Here is a 27308-nt window from a genome sequence, read left to right on the forward strand (position 1 = left end):
TATGAAGTCTTTTACTGTCTTTCCACTCACTTTGAACAGTTTTGCAAATACTGAGGCAGTTTTATTAAAGTGCCGCACTGAACCAGAGATTAGCAGCAAAAATTGACAGTTTTTGGACCAACATGAACTTTAATGAACTGAAGTCAAAGTAAATGTGGGACTGAGCTTCACGCTTGAAAACCTTCCACTGGTTTGCTGACAAACTCACAGTTAATCCCCAGAATGACCAAAATATCACCGTGAACGTGCATTTATCCTGACAAAGAGGATCTACCCGACCCGGACCTGTGACGATGCTTCAACGTGAGCCAACGTTTGGGTCGGAGCAACGTTAAACCCTGACTCCAGAGGATTTAATGGAAGGTTTTTGACAATAAAATGGATAACCTCACCATTTAACCTTCTCCTCAGAGGGTTCAGAGACCAAGAGTTCAGATATTCTACTTATTAACTGGTTGGGCTGAGGAAGCTGTCAGGGATGTTAATGTTTACGGGAACCACAAAAATGAGAGGACTCCATGTGCCGAGAGGTCGTCGGGATGACACACAATCACCTGCTGGTCTCCATGGTAACCTCGAACCCTCACACTTCTCCTGCAGACTGTTCACATCCATCCGACCTGCAGGCCTCAACAGCGTGGGATGAATATTAATTCATTGTTTTTAATGGAATAAATGAATCTGCAGGGAAAAGTCAGTCGTTTAATCCTCCTGCACGATAAAAGTGTGTTTCCACAACCTCAGGACGGCCAGTGTGAAGCTGCCTTAAAGTGTTGAAGTCTTAATGTGGACGTGACGCGGACCTGCTGGGATCATTTCCGTCGTGGCTGTGTAGCGACACCTAGTGGCCACAACTGTTCCCCACAGAATGGAAACAGGCTCAGTTTCACCTTTTTAGCTGCCTGTTCTTTACATTTACTGTTCAGGTAACGACAGATGTTCACCGAGGGGAGGTTATTCACCCTCCTGCTCAAGGTAGAGCCCAATTTTAACCTCTACATCTAATGTTTGAGGGGGATTTCTGCTCGATTTGGCCTATAAAATGTTGATCGAACAGCTCGGATCAAGAGTTTTGTGTGGGAACCATCCAAACTGTGATGTGATGAGGAGAACTGATCTGTTGTCTCTAAAATGTCGGTTAGAAAATCCCAAATCAGCCTGTTTGATGCTGCTGCGTAAAAGGAATCAGAGAAATGTTGAGAAAAGACAGTTTTCAGTGTTTGACAACATGAAAGGAAAATAAGCGTAACGCTGCTTTGATCATTTGGAAGAAAGAACCTGACTGAAATCTTCTGCCGTGTGGATTCAACACCAGCTTTTAATCCCAAACGCTGCACAAAAACTGCCGACGCTGCAGAAACATCATCTTCTGAGACGTGTTACATTGTCACCGATGTGGCAGGAAAGACAAATAAGACAATATTTATCCCTTACAAATTCACCATTAAAAGAATATAAAAGTTTAAGAAAAATACCCACAACAGTCTCAGCAAATCTTTGCAAAATAAAGAGACAATAATGATGATTAAATGTTTAGTTTGGAGTTTGACTCTTGCTCACAGGGGATTTAAGAGGCGGCTGGGCTCCAAAAGAATACCTGGAACAGGTTAGGTGAGTCTGAAATATGGTGTGTTGGGATGTCTTTGGGTGGTATGACCTTTCATTTGTCTTAAAATGTATATTTTGTGAACTTTTTCTGTCTTAAATCACATAGAAACTTAGAAAATACCGGGTGGAGCGCGCGGGCGCCCTCTAGTGGTTAAATCTGGTTAAACGTTTTTATTCTTCCACAATGAGAGAAAACCAAATAAATGTATGGAATAAGTACAATGGATACACGTTTTAGTTAAAGAATAAGAACTCTTTTTAAGAATATATTCCAAGCTTGAACATTCACTCTAGTTTCTCCGTCCGTCCGTTGCTTTGCTGTTGTGTTTTGACCTAAATGTGACCTCGTGCGGTCGTGCCTGGCGAGGCAGACGTGGGGACAACAACTGGCTCCTCGTCTCCTGCTGCCTGGGCTTTGTTCATCAGTGCCATGAAATTATGCTCAATTATTCCAAAAAAAAATAAAAGTGACCCACATACGGATTAATATCTCGCAGCCCAGCGAAAAATCACAGTTTTGTCCAAATCAGGCGGGAGAACAATGAGCGAGCAGGTCGCAGGTGTGTAATTACCCCACACTCGACACACGGAGCTGCAGCTCGCGTCCTCCAGCCAAAACCAGGCGTGTGTTGGAGGTGGCTGAACAACTGTTCACAGACAGACGTGCGCTGCCATTAGCGCTGGAGTGGGATGAAACCAGAGATGATGTGAGGACCCCCCCCATCCTCCCCCATCCTCCCCCTCCTGTTCCAGCTGCAGTTCATGCTAAGAAGCGAACGCGAGGCTGACGGCGACCAACTCGGCTTCTGCTCTCTCTGAACCCGGAGGGCAGCCGAGAGCGACCTGAAGGGCCCACAGGTGGCGTCCCGGCTCCCACTGTCCTCATAGCGGCCTCAGAGCGTCTGCAGGCTCCAGCTCTGTGGCCGGTAGCGGCCGTCCGTTATCGCTGTAGCTCCTGTTGGGCAGGAAGGACAGTCTGAAAAAGAGGAGAGAGGCACTTGGCTCAAGCTGTCACCTCACAGCAGATCCACCAAATCACAGCCATGCTTTTATTTTGAAGAGCAGTAGGTCTACGTTTAGGTATAACTCTGCTAATGTCCTCGTGTTAGTGTGTGTGTGTGTGTGTGTGTGCGTGTGTGTGTGAAACCATATTTTACTTCTCTAAACCACACCCTCTTTTGTATTTAAATGGAAAATAAAAGTGCTCACATATTCCCTTCACAACGAAATGATCGGATCAGATCAGCTGTCACTGTTACGCGCTTTGATCTGTGTTTGAATTCCTGTCTGGGAGAAAGTGATCCAAGTGCACGTGTGCAGGACGGTGACGTGCGCAGTGGAGGACGTCTTGATCTGATTGTTTTCTGATCGCAGGCTGTTTTTTCCATCGCAATAATAGAATTTACTGTTGATGCTGCGGTCTCTTCTGTCTCTAGCTGTAGTTAACAGTCCGTCCTGAACTAAAGAGGCTTTTTATTCTCCCGCTTCACAATATCAGGAAGTTGGAAGCGTAATTATATTGTTTTTAGACCTGGAGAATGAGGAACTGCTCAGGTTATAATAGGAACACTGGTGGTTTTCTGCTCTCCAGCTACGGTTTCAGGTACACAATAATAAACATGTCACTAAATGTGGGTGGCTGTTGGGTGTAGAGAGATTTGGCCGTGTTGGAAGTTTCCATTCTCCGATTCATGTTATGGCTGCACATATTAATACATGTTAACAATAAAATGACCATGACCAGCGCCCGTTAGCATTCACGCTGTATTAAAAGCAAATATGCCAGAAATGGTCTGAAGTCCGGACCGATGCTGCTGCTGCTGCTGTCCACCCCAATGGACATTCCTTCTCCATGATATCGCCTGCATTTGTCCCCCCCCTCGGCATCATTCAAAGCAAATATTCCTGCGCTTCTTCTCGCATGTGAAAACATCGTGTGATCTCCACCGAGAGATCAGCGTCAGATAGAGGAGACGTTTGTGTTCCTTTCATTTTGAGCTAATAGCTTCCAATGTCGTTAAATAATCACATTTGCTCTTATCTCCTCACGTTGGGAGTTGAACTGGGCGGTGGGGGGGGGGGTACTTTCCCACATGAGGTCTCAGGATGCTTCAGCAGATGTTTGGGAAGCAGCAGATGCATCAACAGGCAAAACTCACGCAGGAACCTGCAGCCTGAGCTCGCGCTGCTCCTGAAATGTGGGCCGGCAGGAATGTTGGCCACATCAGCCGGGACTCGAATCACCCTGGGAGGACCTGGCAGCTAAAACCGTCCCACCTTCTGTCCTCTGCAGAACATCAGGTGTTGACACGAGCTGTGGGATTTAGATAAGAGCTCAAACAATCAAAGTGAGTTCGATTTGCCGGCGCTGGTCATTGGATGGCTGTGGACGTGTCAGGAGGCCTAAAGGGCGGCCGGAGGGGCGGCGGGTCGAGGGGGAGCCGTATTTACTGAGGCGAGGATCCGTCCGTGACCCAGAGACCGGAGCCTGAGAGACGAGCAAGAAACCGGAGCGCCTGACCGGAGCGTGTTTCCAGGGAAAAACCAAATCCCTTTAAAATGAAAGTTGTGTTCACAAACATGCCGACGGAGCCTCAGTCGTCCGCCGACGGGACTGCTGGTGTCCAGCGGCTCCTTCAGCTCAATCTGGGTTTCTAGGACAGAACATCCTCCATGATTCATGTTTGCTTTCATCGTTATTTGTATTTTTTTTTATTTTTTAGCGGCCGTGTTCACACCATCAGCTTCAGCTCTATTCCAGCAGGTCGGAGCAGGAATAACTGATGAAAGCTGCCTGTTGCCGCGCCCATCCAGACCCCGATCACCATCCTGACCCCGGTCACCATCCTGACCCCGATCACCATCCAGACCCCGTCACCATCCTGACCCCGATCACCATCCTGACCCCGGTCACCATCCTGACCCCGATCACCATCCTGACCCCGGTCACCATCCTGACCCCGATCACCATCCTGACCCCGTTCACATCCTGACCCCGATCACCATCCTGACCCCGATCACCATCCAGACCCCGATCACCATCCAGACCCCGTTCACATCCTGACCCCGATCACCATCCTGACCCCGATCACCATCCAGACCCCGATCACCATCCAGACCCCGATCACCATCCAGACCCCGATCACCATCCCGACCCCGATCACCATCCAGACCCCGATCACCATCCAGACCCCGGTCACCATCCTGACCCCGGTCACCATCCAAACCCCGGTCACCATCCAGACCCCGATCACCATCCAGACCCCGATCACCATCCAGACCCAGCAGGAGATGTTCTTTATCTGAATAAAAAGACCTAAAAACACGCAGAGCCGTCGGTCATGGAAACGCTCGCATCAACTGTCCGGATCAAATCTTTTGGCAGCAGCTGAAATGATGAGATGCTTCTGTATCCAAATTCCATGTGGAACGCAGCAAAAGAGGAAACAAACGCTGAGTAACGGCACATCTGGCAGCAGCGTGTTTACAGAGGACTAATGAATCTTTCCTCTTTCCTCTGCTTCTTATTGTTTCTGCCCGTCGCTGCTGGGTTCAAACTGCGTCTGTGTGTCGTCTGTCAGACGAGAATGGAAATTTGGTGGAAGCTGAAAGAGGAGCTGTGGGAAAATGCTGACAAAGACGGAGGCGATCACGCCAGTGTCGCCAGTTTCTCCCCATTTTCTGCCCCTGACGGCCACAAAAACAAGCTATTCTTTCCAATACTTCTGTAATCAACACAGATGCTGTCCACACAAGACTTTAAAATGGGTTTTTTGTAGCGTGACAGGGCAAAACAGCCAGAAAAGCAGGTGCAGCCCTGACAGAAGCCTAAACAAGGATTCTCTAGTGAGGTCAGAGGTCAGAGAGTCCTGACGCCACGCAGCCCCTCCTCACATCAGAAACAGCCAGTAGCAGCAGGAGCCACACGCTTCCCTGGATGAAGCCCCCAGGATGCAGGACGGGTGGCAGCGCTTGACGCTAACACGATTACCTGCCCTCGCGCTGGACCGGCACTCGGCTCCTGACCCGGCCGGGTCTATGGCCCGGGTGGGTCTATGGCCCGGGTGTTGGGGTCAGTGGCTCTTCTGCGGAGGTCCAGAAGGCTCCTGGGAATGCAGAGGTTTTCCTGCTTCAGCTCCTCGTCTCCAGACGTCTGAAAAGGCTTCCTGAAGTTGCAGCAAGGCTGGTGGATTCTGTTCAGGACAGGTTCGGGGGTTCACTGGCGTGTTCTGCTCAGGTGGCGTCCTGGCTGAGGAGCCCTCCCTCTCTGACGTCTCTCATGTCTTGTTCCGTCCCGGTTGCAGATATGTGGGACCTTTGTGTGTTGTCAACAGGAAGCATTTGGCACAATGAGCCCGGTTTTCCACCCAGCGGGGCGTCGCTGGGACAGAGGTTTAAATACACAACGTTCGACATCAGAAGTCACTTAAAATTGGTTTAAACTTGAGACGGGAGGAAACGGTCAGCGATTAACTGCGGCTCTGCTCGTCCTCACAAACATGAAACATGATGGAGCTCAGCCAGCACGGGTTCTCCTGGTTTAGCCATCCCTCCTTAGAGCCTATGTCCTGTGTTACTCCAGTAAACCTGCTCCGTCCTTCAGTTACATGCTGTCCTATACCAGGAATTCTGGATCTCAAAGGGACAAATGAGGGGGATATCAGTTTTGGATAGAATTCTAAAGCGAGCCCTTTGTCCTTCACAGGAAGGAGTCAGCCTTAATTGAATTTCAGAGAGCTGATTAGCCCAGGTGGGTCCATTCTATGGTATAATTTGTCACCAAGGAAACGGAGCTCCTGTTACAGAACAGAGATGACTTTCATTTGGAAAGGCAGCTGAGTTCAGAGAGTCCAAACCTAAATACAGGAGGAGGCGTGATGGCAGCTGCCGTCCTCCAACAGGAAGACTGAATCAGACGGGTTCGTTCCGGTCCAGCCAGTCTCAGATCTTTATATTCTAATACAGTTCTGGCCGTTCTCCTGGCATAAAGCAGGTGACACCATCAACAGTCCGGAGGAGACGGGCCGGGTCTGGGGCGTCGGAGCCCGACGCTCCAGCGCCGACCTGCTTCTCATTCATGGAGCCTGAAGAAGCTCAGCCTGAGCGGGAGGAAGTGGCTGATCTGGGCTCCTGTTCTGATCCTGGCGCCCCCCCCCCCAGCTCCGGCGGCGTGGATCAGCTGACTCATCAGCCGTTATCACGCTGAATTCTAACGCCGGGCTGAAGAGGAAACCATCCAGAATCTCTGTTCATTCAGGAAAGATGGCGCTCCTCATCTCTGAGGAAGAGTCCGGCTTCCTTCGCCTTGACCTCGACAGAAACTCCTGATTTGGGGCCCGAACAAGAAGAACGTGTTCTCCAGTCACCAAAATGAAGATTGTTTCTGTCCCCGCCTGTTCAGATCCAGGACTCCGTTACTGGGAGAGCGTCTGAGTGGTCGACCAGTAGCAGCGACATCGTGGCTTTGGTGCCACGTTCCTCCACACGCTCCTGCTGCACCTTCGCCCAGATAAAACTCGCGTATTGACCCACGTGCTCCTCTGGCTTAGCTTTGTTTTAGCTTGATTACATTAAACATCCACTAAAATCAGCGTTTATCCTGCTTGTAGCTAAGCTTATTCGCTGATTATAGCAAGTTTTTACCTGTTTAGTATTTGATTGATTTGAATGAGAACGAAAAAACGTGCGACTGTATGAAGGAAATCGGGTGGAATCCGTTTCGATGTAGGTTGGCAGCTGCCTTCACATATTTGCACTCAGGGCTCATTTGTTTTATTCACTGCTGAAATCCTTAACTTTGTGTTAAATTCCCTACATGGAGACGCTGGTTTTATCGCAGCCATCAAAACACCGGAGAGAAAGATGTTCATTCCAGAGAGGATTTGCCTTTGTTCACCTCACAGCTCTCATTTGAATCCAAACTCTGGATGAAGATCCGCTCAGGTGTTTATCAAACACCCAGATTAGTGCTGTCTCCTTCACCTGCTGCAGGTTGGTGGTGTTTCCTGCTACATGCTGGCCTCACTCTCCTGCTCTGGGCTTTGATTGGAACACGTCACCACCTCCTTTATGACACCTTTTACATTTCTGACTCACACTTTTTCATATGAGTTCAAGTTCACACTTTCAGCCTACACACACGGGCCTACAGATGAGCAGAAACACTTGCTGTGCTGCAAAGACACACAAATTCTGCTTCTTCTAGGTTCTTAAAAACATAAATGGGTCTAGTTTGTCCACTCTGATGTGGAATCATCTTCAGATCTGAGTTAATGTTTCTCTTACTTGGATCCTTCTCTGTAGTTTTTGGTGCTTTTGCTGGTTTGCAGCAGCTTAATAATCACCCAACAAACACTAGAGCTCACACACACACACACACACACACACGAACGGTGTGTTTCAGACGTGTGGGCTCCTGCATCGCTCTGTTTTTGCAGTTTTGTGTGTTAGACAGCAGAAACACTTTGGCCCCCATCTCCATCAACATCATTCAGAAAGAGCTGAAAGCACACATACGTCAGCAGCTAAATCAGGTCCGCTGATCCCGGCGAGCGGTAACAATTGTTATGAAAGACAATGAACTTGAACATCGTTCAACCGAAGCTTGTTATTTTTAAAAGACAAATTTGGAAAACTGTAATCTGCCGTTGAAGAAGTGTCCTGCCTCTGTGAGGTAAACACACACGGCGCTGACGCCTCTGAGCAGGACTCCTCGCGCTTGTTCTGACCCGTTCAACAGGGTTGATGTGCAGTACCAGAACCGACCACCAGGAGCGTCAGACTTCCTGCTCTAGATTGGAACCATATCTTCTGAAAGATCACAGAAGTTTGTGGAGATTTGGACGACTTTAATAACATAATTGGCCATGACTGATGCGTTCAACCTATTGACCCCCCCTTAATGCTCAGGCATGAAAAGGACAACTACTCTGGTCCCTAAAGCGAAGGCATAATGAGCCCACGTATGGAGAACGGCGCTTCATGTGACCGGCGATGTTGCCGCATGGAGGCTTTGCTGTGTGTTTACCTCAGTCCCATCGAGGTCCCGTTGACCGAGGTGGCTGAGCATCCTCTGTGGGCGTGTCCGTAGGAGAAGCTTCCCTGACGTGCGTACCGCTCGTTTCCGCAGCAAAGGATGACCAGGAACGCCCTCCGGAACGCCCGGTTCAGAAAGGCGTAGAGGAAGGGGTTCAGCCCCGAGTTAATGTAGCCGAGCCACAGCCACGTTGTCCACAGCTGCCAGGGCACCGAGTAATGGATGAAAGGGTCCACCACGTTGGTGATGAAGAACGGAGCCCAGCAGAGGCAGAAACAGCCCATAATGACCGCCAGCGTCTTTGCCGCCTTGGTCTCGATTCTCATGCGACTGTTGGCCATGGGCATCTGCTCCGTGGACGAGGACGCTGCTGTCCTGAGGCTGCAGCGCTCCAGAGGGTCAGAGGTCGTGGACGACTTCGCCGTGATCATGGGGGTCGACCCGGTGACTGGAGCAGAGCCGGCCCGCTGCAGCGTCTCGATCTGGCGCACGTGGGCCATGGCGGTCACATAGATGCGCTGGTAGGCCAGAACCATGAGCGCTAACGGGACGTAGAAGGCCACGGCGGAGCAGATCAGGGCGTACGGCGTGTTGACCATGAACACGCAGCTGGTGTCGTTGGAGCCGCCTCCCGACGATTGGCGATTCTTAATCTGGAAGAGAGTCACAAACCCCGACATCAACACGGCGGCGTTTCATTTACGGCTTCCTAAAGGAGACGTTTGTGACCGTCTCTGCTTCAGCCCCGTCCCCACTCGGGCCTCAGGGTCTCCTGAAGCCGGTTCAGATGTGATTTACTCAGAGCAGACGAGCTGTTATTGAACACAATTATTGCATCGCTCCTCTGGGACCTTTGGCCGCTCCACTGAGAAGCTCCAGTTTCCCCGTTTGGCTCAGGCGAGTCGCCCGAGTCAAGATAAGATCTAAGAGAGGAGCGAAAACCTGAATGACGTGAGCTTTTGCTTGTTTCTCTTTTGTTTCCAACCTGAAAACACGCCACTCAGAGAGGAAATTCATCTGTTCTTCATCTGCCTCTGAGTCCCGCAGCCTTGGTCACGTCGTCTCTAAAATCGCCTCGCGCCAGAACACGTGAACGTGCTCGTCAAAGCGGCGTCTCAGCCCACGGCGGAGGCTCCTCCGAGGCTGGAATTATGCTGTAACCACGGAATTACCCCTTTGTTGTTCACGGGATCGAACGCGTTATTGGAAACAAAGAGTTTCATCACGTCACCGTGATGTCTGAGCAGAAACCTCAGGAGGTTTGTTGCTTTCTGAGCTTGAGCGACTCACAATGTCTTCGATGCCAATAGTGTTCCAGCTTTGCATGATGGGAAGGAAGGAGATGAATGTCGGGATGAGCCAGCAGCCGCTGAGCATCGCTGCCACTCTCACCGGGGTCATCTTGTGCCTGTAGACCAGCGGCTGGCAGCAGATGGCATAATACCTGCAGTCCCACACACACACACACACACACACACACACACACACACACACACACCCTCAGCCCAGGTTTGATTATAACGATAATAATCATCGCTACTTCCCTGACAGTGACACAGACCTGTCTAGGGCGATGCAGCATAGGTGCAGGATGGAAGCCGTCGTCAGCTGAACGTCCAGGGAGGTTCGAACCAGGCAGAAGATCTCTCCGTACCGCCAGTAGCCGGTGGTGAGCTCGATGGCAGCAAAGGGCATGACCACCACGGCAACCAGCAAGTCCGCAAACGCCAGCGACACGATGAAGTAGTTGGTCTTTTTCTTTCTGATGAGAGGAGGCAACAAGACCAAGCAGACGATTCACTTCCTGCAATATTTGTGCGCTGCCGCTGCTGTGGCAGCTGTGGCCGCGGCCGCCATCGCTCCAGCTGCCGCTGCTGTGGCAGCTCCAGCTGCCGCTGCCTCCAGCTCTGCAGACGCCACCGACTCACCGCAGGTGTCGGTCCTTGCAGAGCGCCACCATGACCAGCAGGTTCCCAAACACGGTCAGCACGATAATGACGGAGAGAAAGAAGGTGAGGACGGTCGTCTCGAGTGAGCTGAGGAATTCCTCCTCCTCCGGCCGCTGGCCCGCATCTCGGAAGTCGTCCCACAAACTGGACAGAAGAGCAGCGTCGCTGGTTAACGCCACGCGTACCTCAGGATTTCTTTCCCACACTGGAGTTGCTGACGTACTGTTGAGGTGACGCTGTGGCCATCACTGTCATCTGCATGAAGGTCAGCAGAGGTCGTCTTCCTCACCCCATCCTTTGGCCCTGTCGTAAACACCTGGATTTAGTCTGGAACTACTGCGTGTGTGAGGAGCTCCGTGATAAATACGACAATAAATCATGTGGACTTTACAGTAGCTGCCTTCATCCAGCAGACCGGCCTCCAGAGCAAACATGGCCGCCGGCCCCCCTCCCTACATGTGCTCTTTCACTCTGGCTGAAGGTTACATCACAATGGTTCGATGGGTCAGGAAATGACGTCAAAGTGCCAAACATCTGGCGTGGAGGACAACATTTAACAGAGGTGGAGGAGGCAGAGGGCCGGCCGCCACTCCTTTATCAGCTCTCAGCACCTTTTACAGCAGCTGCCGTCGTCTTTACGACGAGCGTCTCGTCTTAATGCTCCGGAGGGTCAATATCATCATCTCCCAACGCCTTCCATCCACAGCACAGACGCCGTTCCTCATAAAGTTCCTGGTTTTTCTAGGCTGTTCGAGTCAAAGTGAACTCCTCTTAGTTTCAGCGTGTGTGCAGGAGACGCCATCCATGCCTAAATATCCACTGTTCCAGGATCAGCGGTGTCTATTTTGTGAATCCCAGCTGTGTTTCTAGTAATCACACGGTAGGAGTAATCTAATCGGGGGCACAAAGAGGACGCTGGGGCGCCTCTGCCTGCCCATGATTGGAGGACAGAAGCCTGATTGGAAGGATGATAAACGCGATTAACCACAGCTCAACAATGGCGTGCAGATTGGACGGTGTTTCGTGGGGAATTATCACAGTTTTCTGTAGCACGTTGAAAATAAACCATTAGTCTTTAATCACACGTGCCAAAACCAGCCCAGAACAACAAGCTAACACTTCCCACGGAGGATCCCACTCAGTTACGCAGACGTGGTGGTTTCAGGAAGGAGAAACTACGTCTGCGCTGTCATTTTATTTTGAAATGGGTTTTTTCTTAACCGCAGCTCTCGCTGGTATCGGACACATCTAAGCGGAAGCGTTTCCGTTGGCGCCTGAAGTTCATCTCATGCGTGACGGGAGTCAAAGTCGCATCGTACTGATCCCATCAAATAAAACACAGCAAATTAGGGAGCAAATTAATGCTGGTGCACTTGTCAGGTGGGAAAGAAATGATTCTCACATCATGTCACACCTCAAATTGTGAGAGGGCTGAACTCTGTGTGTGTGTGTGTGTGTGTGTGTGCGCGTGTGTGTGTGTGATCACGCACGTTTGTTTAGATGTGGCAGAGCCTTGGTTTCCTCTCTGGAGATGGACACACAGGCTCTCTGTAAGTTTAAATGCTCGCATCTTCTCCACCAACACGTCTGTGAAGCTGTGAGGACCAACATGTCCTCACTGTTATACATATTCTGGTGCTCCCTAAAGCATGGACACACACACACACACACACAGAAGCCCAAAAGTCCAATATAACAGTCCAATATAGATTCACACAACAGGAAACGATGAATAATGAGGAACGTGGCGTCGGCTCCAGAACAAATCCATTTGGGACGCGGAGCTGAAGGGTGAAATGAGGCTCACGCACGTCTCTCTGTGCTTGAAAGGCCTCCGAGACAAAAGTGGAACACAACTGCAGGAAATGACACGTTTCAGTCTCCCGTCTATGGAGGAACTCTTGAATAAAGACGGCCTCCCATTCTGCTCTGCAGCCTGTGCTTGGAATGAACATTCTCAGGATGAGAGTTCGATCCTGACACCAGAACACTGACGTGCCGATACCGAGCTGATCCGATACCCAGTAGCCAACATTCAGGTTATTAACACCAAAGCAGCTTTGTTTCTCAGAAGAATTGCATGAGAGCCCACACCCGAGCTGTTCCTTGAGACACTTTTCCTCAAGAACCAGGCTCATGAAGCAGATAACTGGAGCCGTTCGGAGGTGGTTGCCAGATCTTCTGGTCCCTGACAGACAAAAACAAACACTAAACAGCAGGAGGCTTCTTTTTCACATTTGAAATAGTTCCACACCAAACACGTTGCAGCTGCGCTCGAGCAGTGCCGTAGCGTGCTGGTACCGCCATCAGACCAGGACAGAACCAAAGCTAAGGCTGACCCATAACCACCACCGGCATCACATAGATGGTTCAGCAACCCTCACGAGGCGGAAACAGCCGGTAAATCAATGATGCCACCTTCTATTAGTGCAATCCTTATTTTCTGCCTCTTGTTGATGATGAGGCAGCTGGTGCCTCTGAACCACCCTCTGTGTGTGTGTGTGTGTGTGTGTGTGTGTGTGTGTGTGTGTGTGTGTGTGTGTGTGTGTGTGTGTGCTGTAGATGGGAAGCCCTCAAGCCACCACCCCCACATGCTAACATCAGGATCCCGGTACCAGAAACCACATGTTTGGGTCTGAGGTAAGAGGCCATCCTCACTTTAATGTGATCCCACGTGAATCTCTCCAGTTTGAAGGAACAATTCAAACTTTTTGAGTCGAACCCAATGGAAACAGCGAAGCTTTAGCCAGGCAGCCATTGTCAGCTGCATCGTTGCTAGCACGTCTTCACACCATCTGGCATAAATGTAATAAAGTGTTCTTATCTTTGACGCCGAGTGTCTGAAACCTAACCAAACAAGGAGCGCGGCCCAGCGCTGGCGGCGCTGTGGCCCAGAGCTGGCGGCGCTGTGGCCCAGCCGCTCACCTCTGGGATCCTTTACAGCATCTCCAACAGGCTGCCGGCGCTGATGCCACTGAAGCCACTCTGATTTTAAAAACAGGTGGCAGCCAGCATGTAGGCTGCTTAATGAGATCACATGACCTAAATTTAGCCTGAAGGCTGCAGCGTGTCTCCAGGGGCTGGTTCATGGGGACAGGAGGAAAGAGGATCCCCAGATCTCTGTGAGGGCTTCCTCCATGTCACCTGCACGGGTCAGTGTGGGACTAGCCTGGGTCCAGGCCCGTCTGGGCACTAGCCTGGGTCCAGGCCCGTCTGGGTACTAGCCTGGGTCCAGGCCCGTCTGGGCACTAGCCTGGGTCCAGGCCGTCTGGGCATTAGCCTGGGTCCAGGCTAGAGTGAAGCATCGCTGAGGGCTTCACATTTTTCGGTCAGAAACTCATTTCAATTTTATCCGGGTTGATTCGAACACGCTGCTGATTTACCGCCACTGAAGGTCGCGTTTAACCCCGAAGAAGGTGATGGACGGCAGAGACGGCCGAAGGGTTAAAGGGCTCCATGAAGGGTTACAGGGCTCCATGAAGGGTTAAAGGGCTCCATGAAGGGTTACAGGGCTCCATGTAACGTTTCAAACCTGTGAATGAGCCAGGGGACGCTGGCACGCTGCTGCTGGTCTGGATACAATTTAGGGAAAAGTCAAGGGAAGCCGTTTGCTGCCAGGGAGGGATATAAACAATAGGCAGAGAATGTCGGTAATGCACGAGGATTGTTCCAGTCATGTCGTCCCTTCTTATTATCTGTAACATTTCATGCTTTAGCAAACACTGACGGCTCCGGGTCGCCGCCAGCGGAGCCGTCACTTACACGTTTGTTTACAGTGAAGCAGACATTCGATACACTCTTTACTTCTCCTGTTTCACAAACTAAATGTCTGTTTCATCCAAGTTTTAATTGAATTACTTGAGTAATAGCAGACTGTCGGAAAATGTTGGGAGGGAGAAGATTAAGCCAAATATGACTGCATGTGGACTGGAAAGGTTAATTTGACTGCAGTCAATCTGGAATAAATGTGGGGAATCCAGAGAATCCCGTCGGCCTGCAGGGGGAGTATTGAGCTCAATCACTGATCTACTCTAGTAAAATCAATGAAACACTTTATTGATCCGACAGCAGCTGGATCTAGAGAGGCAACATCTGGAGCGCAGCTGTGTGGATGACGGTGTCTGGGTACTTCAGCTTCTGTGTGGATGCGGTGCCAGCGTTTGTGCACGTGTGTGGTAGCGTCTGAAACCATTGGGTGAGTGGCAGCTGCTTCCACGCGTCCTGACAGTGAGGGGAACGTTTTTAAAGATCCTAAACCAGCAGAGACGCGCGAGTGAAGGGATGGAAACGTGTCTCCAGGACAAGCCTGCTGTGTTTACTCCTGCGTAGCGTCAGATGCCACACCTGCCATAAAACGTGCAATAAAAACACCACTTTAAATTTCCTCGAATTCATCCTCAATGGGGAGAAAAAAAACCCTCGTGCCTCAGTGCACCAGCTAACTTTGTCCTTCCTGAAGCACCTTTATTCCCATTTCTTTCTCTGATGATAAAAGGGCATGAAGGCAATCATTTCCCAATAATAATGAGACTTGTTTTCTTCAAAATCTTTGTCAATAATTAATGTTAATTACAGTGAGCATGAATTTACATAAAATGCACTGCTGGTTGAATTTGACAGATCTTAAATCTGGAAAATAAATACATAAATAGGTACGTGGATGAATGAATATCTGATAAGGGGAGTCTGAATACATTTTATGTAGATTTTCTGCACGTGTCTCATGCCTGTCAAACTTTAAAATGATTAAAACGCCACAGACTTACCTGTGCGGGGCTCCTCCTTTACCTTTCCACCAGGTGATCCAGCGCGTGTTGGTGGCTCGCGCGCTCCAGAAGAAATGAAGAGAAAGAAGCAGCACGACGGAGACCCGAGGATGAGTGACAGAGATAGAGGGAGGAAGACAGACGGAAAGAGAGAGAGATGGGATGGAAGGAGTTGGGATTAATGTCGCCATCTACTGGACTAGCGATGCAATCACAGCCGCTCGCTCAGAGAAACGCCTTTAAATCCTGTTTACGTCCAATAAACAATGGAATTGTTTTGTTAAAGCAGCCAAAGCGTGCTGGGAAAAGTGAAGAAAGGCCTCGTACAGGACAAACGTTTATTTATTTGGGGTCAAAAACATTACTATTAGACTTTGATGTAGTCAATATTTTGTTTGGGCCTCACCAGTAATGATGTTCAAAACCTAAATATTATTATAATAACATAATATTAATAGTATTTTTTTAATGGGACATTAAATCTACGTCATGGGGCGCAATTCCTGTAGTTGCCCATTGCACCTGAACGCCTCACTGCGCAGATGTGTAGTTTATGGTACCTCAGAAAAAACAGTGCCGGCAGCGGGAGGGCAACCATTTGACACGCTGGACGTCAGCCAGGAAAGTGGATTTTGAGAATTTACACACTGACGAGAGGATTTACTCCGAACTTGAGCTGTGTGGGGAAACTCAGAGGTACTGTTCTCTCGTTAAAGTTCATAAAATCCTGCTCAGAATGTCGAAGCTACCAGGAAACGCAGGTGTGTCCGTGCTGGGGGACAAATCTCTGGAGTTCTACCGGGATCCCATCAGCTTCTGCCGGCAGAGGATGGAGAGACACGGGAGCAGGTTGTTCCTGTGCCGGATGCTGAACAGACCCACGGTCTTCATCTGCTCCGTGCGGGGGGTGAGAGAGCTGCTCTGCGGTAAGTTCGTTTGGCCTGATTAGGTTTGTTTCTGCTTCGCATGCGCCAGGTGAGCCGTCCCGGCAAGCGCGCGTTTCTCACGCTAAAGGAGGGTCGACGTTTTTATTCATTCCGATTTGAAGCACTCTTCGTGGTTAAACATATTGTTCGTGCTTTAATTTGTTTGGATAATCATTTATTCCAACCACATTTGCCACTGGCCTACACGTTAATGTTTCACCCCCAGATGAGAGCGATGCATCATGGGAAACACTCGTGATGCTGCCGGCGGCCTTGTGGAGATTGTTGCTCAAAGAGTTGCATTAATGTACTTCTGCTCTTTGAAGTAAAAGATTCGACAAGTGTTAAACTATTAAAACGTGTTTTAGCCATTTAGAATTTGTTGTTGTTTGCTCATAATCGCATATATGCGCAGGTGATCGGCTGAGTCGTCAATAAACTGGCTTCTGATTCCAGAACCTTCAGTGTTTTAAGTGTCCAGCAACTCCTTTTTGACTCATTTACAGCTATAAACGTTGTGTTTTGGCGGTTGTCTGTAATATTGGTGTTTCAGAGAAGTCCAGTGTGTTTGTGAAGGATCCCACTGATCTGATGACCAACGTGTACGGTGACACGCTCGTCACCACCAACGGTACGATGCACCAACACTCACACAACGTGTAGACATGAGCCGTAGCAATTCAAATATTTAAATATCTCGGGACGTATGAAGGCTGCAGCAAACCCAGAACAGCGGACAGGTGGAATAAATGTTTGCTCCTATAGTTCGCTTCTTCATCTCTGCGAATATTTGCTGGGTCGTCTTGAGTATTCTGGGAAGAGGTGTGAAGTGATCTGTTCTTCAGGTGAGGAGGCCTGTCTTCTCCGCCTGTCCCTCACCAGCCTGTTGACGGGAAGCTCTTTGGAGTCGTGCAGCGGCTCCATCAGCAGGTACGTGAAGCTCTTTGATGGGAGCTTTGATGGTCAACCTTTCCTCATCTGTCTGGGATTCTCCACAGCACGTGTGAGCGACACCTGAAGGACCTCAGGTAACATTCCGCAGGTTCACATCTCTTCATTTTCCAGATTCTTCCCTGAGAAATGTGTGTGTGTGTGTGTGTGTGTGTGTGCGCACGCAGCGGCCGGCCTCAGTGTGTCTACTCTGTCTTCAAACGTCTGGGTACAGAGTTGGTTCTGGGTCTTTTCCTGAACGTCCGAGCTGAGGAGCAGCCAGAACTTTACCAGGAAATTGTGAATCTCTGCACTCAGCACTGGCACGGTAGAGATGACACCTCCCCCCACCACCCACACACATGTATTTACCCAATTCAGGATGAAGCAATTCGGTGGAAAACACGATTACAAAACCTCCTTCCGGTTCAGCTCACTCGGGTCTCTTCTTCTTCCTCAGGCCTCATCTCGGCTCCGCTGAACATCAAGTCTCCTTTGTGGTCTTCTGGTTTCTCCACAGCTCTGGAGGCCAGAGACAAACTGATGGACATCATCAAAAACAAACTGCAGAGTGACAAACAGGGGTGGGACACCCACACACACACACACACACCACACACACACACACACCACACACACACACACACACACACACACACACACACACACAGAGCGCTGGTTTCCCAGAATGCCATTTTTAAACTGGTGGGACCAGCAGACACTGGCTGGTCCACCCACCCATCTTCTACCCCTTTAACGGGGTCACGTGTGGTTCAGAAATCCAATATTTGCTTTGTGTGACTGACACAAATGGAGCAAGGCTGGAGCCAGTTTTTAGAAACTCGATACGAGAATTATTTTCCCCGCAGCAACTCCATTAACTTTGAGGGTATTGATCTAAAGAGGCGGGGGGAGATATGAGGAGAGCAGCTGTCCTGAGCCGGAGGCCTTGTCTCTGCTCAGAGGTGCCCTCACTCAGAGGATGGAGATTGCACTGTTGGCTTTTTAGTGCTACCTTCAGCTTTGTTTCTGCAGTTTTGTGGGGGCTCTTGGCGCGTTGCCACTGCCAGACTCCAGTTGTGCCCCCCAGCACCTCCTCCTGTTCATCTCAGCTCTGATCCCCAAAGCTCTGGCATCGCTGCTCACCTCCTTCTCTCTCGTCCTCGCTGGAGACGAGCAGGTACACCAAGCACATTTTAACATTTTTATCTTCAGATGGAACTAAGACGTCAGTGTTCACGCAGGCACGTCGGAGAGCAGCGCACGACCCGGAGTACCTGCACGGAGTGCTGATGGAGGTGCAGAGGCTTTGGCCTCCGTTCATCGGGGGACGTAGATTAGCTGACCAGGTAAGATGGCGCTACACCACGGGGGGAATTTAAGCTTGCTAACTCTAAATCTGGACGCTTCCATCTGAACTGATGACGATGAGCGTGGAGAAGGTCCGTGCGCGCTGCACCATAAACTCGTCCTGCTGTTACACGCCCTGCCTGTAGGTGGCAGCATGTAGCTGCAGATGAGCCTCGTCTGCTTCTCTGGTTTCTGCGGAAATTCTATACCTTTAAATTTCGGTTAGATTTAGAAAATCATGGGGGATGAAAGGAACCTAGCAGTCACTGTTCGCATTTGTCTGTTGCGTTTGTGGTCCCGGTGCTCCAGCCAGAGTCATGATTCCCAACTGATTTACTCCTGTATGGGCTGTTTTTCAGCACCTCCCCCCTCCTGGTATCAGCTGTCTTTGTTGTTACCTCATCAAACCTCCCTTATGCAACTACCCATTCAGAGGCATTGATCTGTCTCCGGGATTGATCCGTTCCACTTTATCCGGAAAGAGAGTAGTTTGGTGCGTTGGGGTGGGGTGATGGCGAGAGCAATCGCTGCTGGTGGTGACGCTGTGAAGCCGAGTGGAAAGTCCTCTGCTGGAACGCACCCGCCGTCCCTCCTCTAGGACCAGAGTTCACGGCAGGTTTTCCAGCTTCAACTCAAATCAAAAATGGAATAAAAGCATCTGGTGCTTTTATTTTGAAATACTAACCTTTAGCAGAGGTATAAGAAGTTATCAGGAGAACCTGGATGGACCCCCCAACCCCCCCCCCACCCCCACCCCAACCCCAGTGTTGTTGGTATTCACACTCACGTGGAAAATCTGAGAGTCTCCGTCCGAGTGGAACTAACAACTGTGAAAGATAAGAGTGGCCTGAGCGAGGGCTCGAGGCCTCTCTGCAGGTCAAAGACCCAGTTTCCATAGCAGCAGAGCTGAGGGGAGTTTGTGCTTCTTTCACTGACTCAGGATCAGATTAGCAAGAAAGGACCTAATAAAATATGAAATAAATGACAGCTTGAGTTTGATATATGGCCAAATAAGCATTGAAGAGACGTCTGGTGTGTTTAGGACTCCACCATCGCAGGGTTTAAGGTGCCGAAGGGTCACGGAGCGATCTACGTCAGCCACGCCGTCCATCGGGATCCAGATGTGTTCCAGCAGCCCGACAGCTTCCTGCCAGAGAGATGGAGCGGAAGGTAGGACCCGGTTTGAATGAGCAGTCAGTGGACAGATGTCCAGCGGCGGCGCCGTCCATGAATGTTAAAGCAGACACACACTTCCTGTGGCGTCGGCCTCCACCTGCCCGCACAAAAACCCCAACCTGCAGGTGAATTTAGAGACGAGAGGGTCAGATCAATGAGCAGAACACAGGGGGTGCCCATCATCATCATCATCATCATTATCACCATTATCACCATCATCACCATCATCACCATCATCATCACCCTGCATTCATCTTCATCCATTCACCTGTTTTTCATTCATGATTGTTCATTCATTCAACACAGCAGATCTATGAATCCTATGGATGTAGGTTGCTGCTGCCATGGAAACGAGTCACCTGACATCTTTTTACCAATAGGGAATCCCTGGTTGTGTGTGTGTGTGTGTGTGTGTGTTGTGTGTGTGTGTGGTGTGTGTGTGTGTGTGTGTGCGTGTGTGCGTGCGTGCGTGCGTGCGTGCGTGCGTGAGAGAGAGAGAGAGAGAGATGGCGGAGTCAGATACTGATAAATGAGTCAGGGAGGAGCGAGTTTTTCTGGGTTTTCACATTGAAATGAAGTCCAGAGCAGCATTAGAATGAAACAATGAAATAATAATGTGACAAATATTGATCTCCATCAGGGCCGTAGCCAAACACTCGCACCTGACACGTGTGTGCGTGCGTGCGCGTGTGTGTGCGTGTGCGTGTGTGTGTGTGTGTGTGTGTGTGTGGTGTGTGTGTGTGTGTGTGTGTGTGTGTGTGTTGGGGCGTTCTGCTCTCTCTTCACAGGCCTCCTTGTACATGTGATATAAACACAAGTCATCTTAACTTTAAAGTTGTATTTTTATTCATTTATTCATCGCCACCATTTTCAAGGGCCAGAAAATCTTTGGTGTCATAACGTTTGTCCTCTCGTGTTGTGCATATTTAGTGTATATTTTCTGTAAATTCCCTCAGTTTTAATGGACCTTCAGTGAGTTCAGAGTTCAGATTTCTCCGCTGTAGAGAGCAATTTATGAATGAGACAGGTAGCTGCTGCCATGGTAACTGGCCACCTCATACCTGTTTTTACCAATGGGGATTCCCTCTGCGTGTGTGTGTGAGTGTGTGTGTGAGAGTGAGATAAGGTTAAAGAATGAGTCAGAGGAGCCTTTTTCTCAAACGTGTTGTCAGTTCTTGGAATTGAATCTTAACCACAACAAAAAAAGGCTCACGTTTTTAAAACGTGACCTGAAATTCTGCTATTTTCACGTGAACGATTGAGATCAACCATAAACGCACCCTAAAGGTGATTATTGGTGCTTTCTGTGGTTTTGAGTGTGTGAGGAAAGTTGTTTAGAGTAATTCAGCCTTTTAAAGCAGGCAAAGAGAAGACGCCTATTTTAAGTATTGTAAATGTAGAATTCATTGATTTTTTTATGTTTCCGGTGTTTTTAGCTGCAGCTGAAACGTGCAGATTTCCCACAGGATAAATAAATTATTCCTCCTGAGTGTGTGTGTGTGTGTGTGTGTGTGTGTGTGTGTGTGTGTGTGTGTGTGTGTGTGTGTGTGTGTGTGTGTGTGTGTGTGTATCTGGGCGGCCTGTTTCTCCTCCTACCTGCCTCTCCTCTCCTCTCCTCTCTCCTCTCCTCTCCTCTCCTCTCCTCTCCTCTCCTCTCCTCTCCTCTCCTCTCCTCTCCTCTTCCTCTTCTCTTCCTCTCCTCTTCCTCTTCCTCTTCTCTTCCTCCTCCTCCCCTCTCCTCTTCCTTTCCTCTTCCTTTCCTCTTCCTCCTCCTCCTCTCCTCTCCTCTCCTCTCCTCTCCTCTCCTCTCCTCTCCTCTCCTCTCCTCTCTCTCTCCTCTCTCCTCTCCTCTCTCCTCTCCTCTCCTCTCCTCTCCTCTCCTCTCCTCTCCTCTCCTCTCCTCTCCTCTCCTCTCCTCTCCTCTCCTCTCCTCTCCTCAGCTCCTCGCCACCACCTGGCTGTTTAATTTAATGACTGCAGTGCTGTTGCATAACGAGCCCACCTACGATAAATACAGTTTACCACCCCTCTGTCAGAGTGTGTGTTTTTGTGCGATAGTTGCCTGGTTCTTGTGTGTGTGTGTGTGTGTGTGTGTGTTTTCCCGGGTGGAAGCTGATAGGAAGAGTAGCGAGTTAACGTCCCATCAGCGAGACGCCCACACAGGCTCTGGCTGTAGATAAATGAGTCGGAAACACTCACAAACAGATCAAACCAGAGCCGCCGCTGCGTGTTGCCGGTTTGAGGACGGCTAGTTTCCGTCTTATCCACAACAACAGCTGTTTGCATCTGGACGCCGAAGTTGTTGGGCTGCAGATAAAAGTTGAGCTGATCGATGAGACGAGTCGCCTAAAAAGGCCTCGGTGTGGAGGAATCGCACGTCGTCCCGGCAACTTAAGACCCGTCGGCACTTCTCACAGGGCTGATCTGAACCGTGGCTCAGGTTCCTGTCGGATTCCTCTGGATTCATCCGTGAACCAGGCCAAATTATCCGAGATCACTTAAGAAACTTCTAGAAATGGATGCTAACACGCTAGCATGCTAAGCAGCGCCCAACAGTAGCTGCTCAGAGGGACTGTGTGTTACCCATTATCATGTCAGGATGCGCTAGAGAACAGAACATTCAATCCTGCACACACACACGCACACACACACACACACACAGATGCTCAGGACCCAGACCATACACACACATTAATGCTTCCTGTTTGCCTTTAATCAGAGCTCAGCTTTCAGGACGACAGCATGCATGAGTGGTGGGAGGAGAGGGAACGAGCCTGTATCAGCAGGCTGGTGACAAACCTGCCAGCATATATTTTTAGTGGGTGCAGCAGGTGTGAAGCTGCCGTGATTCAAGCGTCGACTCTGACTCCTGTAGTCATTCTGTCCTGTAAAAAATGGATGATCTCAGTCAGCACAGGGCTGAGGTGTGTGAGGTGTTCAGAGGTTTCTAGGACAGGATGTTCCGTCTCCACCCTGTTGGGATAACGGCTCATGTAAGCGGCGCTTTGAGCTTAAACGTTCGCCCAGCGAGGCACTTTTAAGGTAGACCTCTTTGCAGATGTGTGTGTGTAACGGTGTATAGCGTGTGTTATATTAAATAAAAGTTATATTAAATAATGTGTGTGTGTGTGTGTGTGCAGAAACGCGGGCCAGGAATCCCTGCTGTGCTCCTTCGGCGGCGGACCCAGAAGCTGCATCGGCTTTAAGCTGACCAACGTCTTCCTTAAGGTGACTCCATCATCATCAGTTCTCTGAAAAAAGGAAGTTGCTGACTGACTCACTTCCTGTCAGGCTTCTCAGCTCGTGTCTCATTTGCGGTCTAGAATATGTAACGCCTTTAAAAACAGGTGGCGACACCAGTTAGAGCGCTCGGGTTGAGACGGGCCTGTTGAAAGCCCACGGCGGCGTTCTCCATGGCCACCGCTGATTATTCCCCACTGGCGTGGAGGCAAACACGGCGTGAGGAGGACAGAGGAGGGCGGGACGCCGCGTGTCCCCGAGGTCGTCCCTGAACTCTGGGGAGGTCAGGGTGGTGGCACCAGTTAGATATCCAGGAGACACCACACACACGTGGACCATGGTCCGCTGAGCTCTAAAAATAACCTCTGTAAGACTTTATCAGCATCGGTGGCAGTGTTGACCTGACTGGAGACACGGTCGAACACCTTTAAAGGTGCGTTGAAGGGGGCGGGGCCAGGCTACCGGGCAGCACACAGCCTGAGGGATGACTGCAAGTTCTGTTTCAATAATCTCGAGGCTAATTTTGGAATTTAAAAGAGTCTTTCAGTTTTTCTTGTGCATATTTATAACAGCTTCAGGACGTCCTGTATCCATAGAAACCCACAGTTGGACTCACAAACACGGCTCCATCGCATTCGGAGCTGGTGTTGTGCTCTTGTTGGTGTTGTCCATCTATACAGTGGCAGAAGGAACCAAGGAAGCGGCTCGTTCCAGCCGACCAATGAGAGGTGACACTGAGGGGTCCAAACCCGCCGGGTCAGAGCCTGAACTGGACCGCTTTAGATAACTTATTTAACCTGGCTGCTAGGTTAGTCAGCGAGAGGGTTATTAAAGAGCAAAAACATGGTTGTTACAACATAAATGACTCACACACACACACACACACGTGTGAGTCATTGTTAACATCCAGTCTGAATGAATGCGGCTCAGGTGAAATGTGCTTTCATGATTGACTCTCTGGATCTCCTCATCGTCAGGGACATTCGGCTCTCGTTAGCGTCTGTCGACAACCTTTTTGTTACCAAAGTGTTTGTGTGAACGTGCACACGCGTGCAGCGCCTGGTTTAGCTGTGGTTGAGGACCGATGATGTCTAACCGGACCTCTGCTGTGGAACCGGCATCGTGGTTGTAGAGGAGCTTCTCACAGAACCGCTCGCTGTCGCCTCTTCAGGCCGGACGCAGAATTACAGCCGTAAAATTCAAAAGGCCAAAATGTCTCCAGTCGTTTGTGCGGTTGGGCTCAGTGAGCCCTGATCACCAGCTGTCAACCAGTCACCACTGATTCATCACCAGTAGCAACGGGGTCAGGGATGCTCTGACCTGCACACACACACACACACACACACACACGCACGCTCGGTCTCTTTCGCACTGTTGGTGGTGAACGTCATCTCTCACTGGGACCAGTTCTGTTTAAATGGGCTCATTTGCCTGTTAGTGGTGTACACATGCCAACACACACACATGCACACACACGTGCACACGCACGAGGGCGTGCCCAGAGTAAGAAGTAGACCAGAGGGATCTGGGTCAGAGATGTGAGTCATCGCCTCCCCCTTTCCTCCCACCCCGTCGTTATCCTGTTTCCCCCCGGTCCTCCTCTCCATCCCATCATTCATCTTTGCCCTCCATTAGGACAACTTTGATTTAGAAAATGGAGGGAGGAACATTCACAGGTGGATGTTGTCAGGCTGCTTCGCCGGCGTTCACCCGTCGACGCCTCCCAACAAGTGTGTGTTTCTCTCCGTCCCCGAAGCTCCAGCTTCACTCGTACAAATGGGAAAGAAGGAAGACATCAAAGAATCAAAGCTTCACATTAATAGTTTTAATGTACAAAAGAATCTCTTTGTGTTTTGGCTGGCAGGAGGCGTTCTCCTACCTCCTTCAGCACTACCACTGGCGTTTGGACCCTCCTTCCCAGGACCTTGAGTACAAATGGCTCCCCGTCTCTCGGCCCGCGGACCCCCCCACCATCTCCTTCAGCCGACTGGATCAAACCGGCTCTGACGGGAGCGGCGCTGGTGTGTTGTGACGTACGTGCTGATTAGTTGTGCGGCGGGACACTCGCCTTCCCCGGCTGTGACAGGGATTTTCCTGGGAATAACCTCCGGCTCATCTTCAGCTGCATTTCTATCTTTGTGAGGACATTTCCTCGTCCGTAGGCCTTCTTGCTGTGGAAACTCTGCCGGTTGTGGGACTGACACACGGACGAGCGTCATCCATGCGCGGTGCCCGCCCGTCTGTCTTCATCCCAAACAGAAGATGCTAACCTTGGACCCAACACAATCATCTAGCCTGTTTGTCTCCCAGCATTGTTGTGTCTCTGGGACGATATGGCTGCTGAGAGCAGAAACCAGAGCAACGGTCGACAGGAACATTTAGAACCTGGAGAGAAGTACTCATTTTCATCACAACTAAGCTAACCCCCCTTAACCCAAAACCTGAGACCCTCTGAGACCTTTGAAGCTAAGGAAACCAGAGAAGATGTCCTCACTTTATTTGTAAAACATAATGCACATGAACACACACACAGGTGAGCCCTCAGATTCCATCACCAGTGCCCCCCCCCCTCCCCTCTCCACTGCTTAGCAACCGTTCGTCATACTGACACACTGACTGGTTTCCTCTTAGCATGCTGGTCACACACCAGCGCCGCACTAACCTGGTTATTCTAACTGGTCTGTGTTGATGCCAAACGATGCTTTTCTGAGCTCCATTTTAACACATTTATCTCTGTCATCAGGCCTCCAACATAAAGGAATTCTTCTGCTTTCTTAAAAGACTGTATTATTTTCCACTTGTGGCTAATTCCCGCTCCCTCCCTTCGGCTCGTTGCTGCCCGACAGGCTAAATAAAACGAGCCCAGATTAAAGGAAACGGATCCTGGCTCATAACAGGATTCACTGTAAGTTTGCTTCATCTGTCGCAAAGTGCAGCGCGAGCAGTGAGTCATCCTGCTCACCAGAAACACACTTTGTGCCTGATCCTGTCTGAGTGTGTGTGTCCGTGTGTGTGTGTGTGTGTGTGTGTGAGAGAGACAGTGACCCAGTGAGGACCCAGTGTGTGCAGCAGTGGTGGACAGCAGGACACTGCAGGTTTGTTGAGCCGATCTCAGCAGGACAAAAGCACCTTTCTGACACCAGCCCATTATGCCAACGGCATTAACGCCGTAGTTCACGTGTCGCACACGCCGGGCTGCCGCGCCCGAGCCCTCACACACGCTCGCTGATGAAGTACAGCACGCGGCTTTAATGGAGAACTTGCTGAGTGGAGCTGAACACCAACATGCTTGAGTTGTTGCTTGAGAGCAGGTGAATGTCTGCAGAGCTCCAGAGACGTTAGCTGTCCGTTAGCTGACCGCTAGCTGCTTTGCTAAAACGACCCTCTGTGCCCTCGTGGTGCCTCCATTCACGTTTCATTCCAAAACGGTCAGCTGATGCCGTGTCCTGCAACAATGCTCCAGTCATTCAGCGTCTGAGTGAAATGCTGATGCATTTAAAGAATGTGTGCAGCTTTTCTCCCTCCCACTCGTGGAATGTCCCAAAGCCCCGCTGATCTGGGATGAAGATGTCTGGAACAAGTGGGACAGGATGAAGAGGAGAGAAGAACCGACCTCCACGAAGGCGCATTCGACAGAAGCGGGATTGGAAGCGTTGAACAGAACAGTCAGCTGGTGTGAAGCAGACGGATGTTTTCCCTTCGCAGCTGTTTGAAAAAGAAAATGTCAGTGACACACACTTGTCGAGCAGGAGGTGAGACGCTGTTTCCAGATGGCGGAACAAAGCCCGAGGTCACTGTTAATGAGAAGAGCTAATCACCACATGACTGTCCTCTGTCCCGTCCCAGAGGACGCTCGGCCCTCAACGGCGAAGGAAAACCCGTCCCCTGGCACGCCGCTGTAAACCACCCGTGTTCTTCCTGTTTCAACCTGTGTCAAAGTCTACAAGCTAATGCTAAGTTAGCATCGCTGCCAGGTTTGAATTTGTTGTGCTACTAAAGGCTAAATTTGCAGTTTAGTTTAAACTTTATAGGTTTTTTTATATCATGTGTGATAAGTTTTCAACTTTTTTTTCCCCCTGTGAAGTTTGAGAGTCTCGATCACAGACACCCGCTTGTAAATCGCTCCAGCCCGTCCATCAGCGCGGCGCACGCGCTGCACGTTGCCTTCGCTGCGTTCGTCTGCTCACACGAGCAGGAAGGAGAAGCCGCTCGTCACCGAGGTGCCACCGAGCTCAGTGGAATTGTCTCGTTTATCAGATTCACAGGGAAGGCCTCCAGAACACACTCCTCCATCAAACACGAGAGTATCTTTGGTTCCTGCTAACAG

General features: G+C 50.1%; 2 protein-coding genes across 4 annotated transcripts; one reads left to right on the forward strand and one right to left on the reverse strand.

Moving 5' to 3' along the window:
- Positions 1 to 1290: 1290 nt before the first annotated feature.
- Positions 1291 to 15453, reverse strand: si:dkey-247m21.3 (5-hydroxytryptamine receptor 4). Of its 2 annotated transcripts, none has more exons than XM_057018422.1 (7): positions 15360 to 15453; positions 10817 to 10896; positions 10573 to 10737; positions 10206 to 10406; positions 9935 to 10088; positions 8636 to 9297; positions 1291 to 2584 (listed from the first exon to the last, which is right to left on the reverse strand). In XM_057018422.1, exons 2-7 carry the CDS (start codon positions 10852 to 10854, stop codon positions 2491 to 2493), a joined length of 1314 nt encoding a protein of 437 aa, XP_056874402.1. In that variant the 5' UTR covers positions 10855 to 10896; positions 15360 to 15453; the 3' UTR covers positions 1291 to 2490. The 2 variants fall into 2 exon arrangements, with proteins under 2 accessions (XP_056874402.1, XP_056874404.1); XM_057018424.1 differs by lacking the exon at positions 15360 to 15453 and adding an exon at positions 12084 to 15060.
- A 420-nt stretch (positions 15454 to 15873) lies between these two features.
- On the forward strand, positions 15874 to 25761 carry LOC130516963 (putative cytochrome P450 120). 2 transcript variants are annotated; one of them, XM_057018420.1, is made up of 11 exons: positions 15877 to 16285; positions 16839 to 16916; positions 17131 to 17215; positions 17284 to 17313; positions 17404 to 17543; positions 17676 to 17799; positions 18251 to 18395; positions 18460 to 18564; positions 19608 to 19735; positions 22882 to 22969; positions 24846 to 25761. In XM_057018420.1, the coding sequence occupies exons 1-11, from the start codon at positions 15913 to 15915 to the stop codon at positions 25011 to 25013; spliced, it is 1464 nt and encodes a 487-aa protein (XP_056874400.1). In that variant the 5' UTR covers positions 15877 to 15912; the 3' UTR covers positions 25014 to 25761. The 2 variants fall into 2 exon arrangements, with proteins under 2 accessions (XP_056874401.1, XP_056874400.1); XM_057018421.1 differs by lacking the exon at positions 22882 to 22969 and having other exon boundaries at positions 15874 to 16285.
- Positions 25762 to 27308: the final 1547 nt, after the last annotated feature.

This window comes from Takifugu flavidus, chromosome 20 (genome assembly GCF_003711565.1).
Source record: "Takifugu flavidus isolate HTHZ2018 chromosome 20, ASM371156v2, whole genome shotgun sequence".
Lineage (NCBI taxonomy): Eukaryota > Metazoa > Chordata > Actinopteri > Tetraodontiformes > Tetraodontidae > Takifugu > Takifugu flavidus.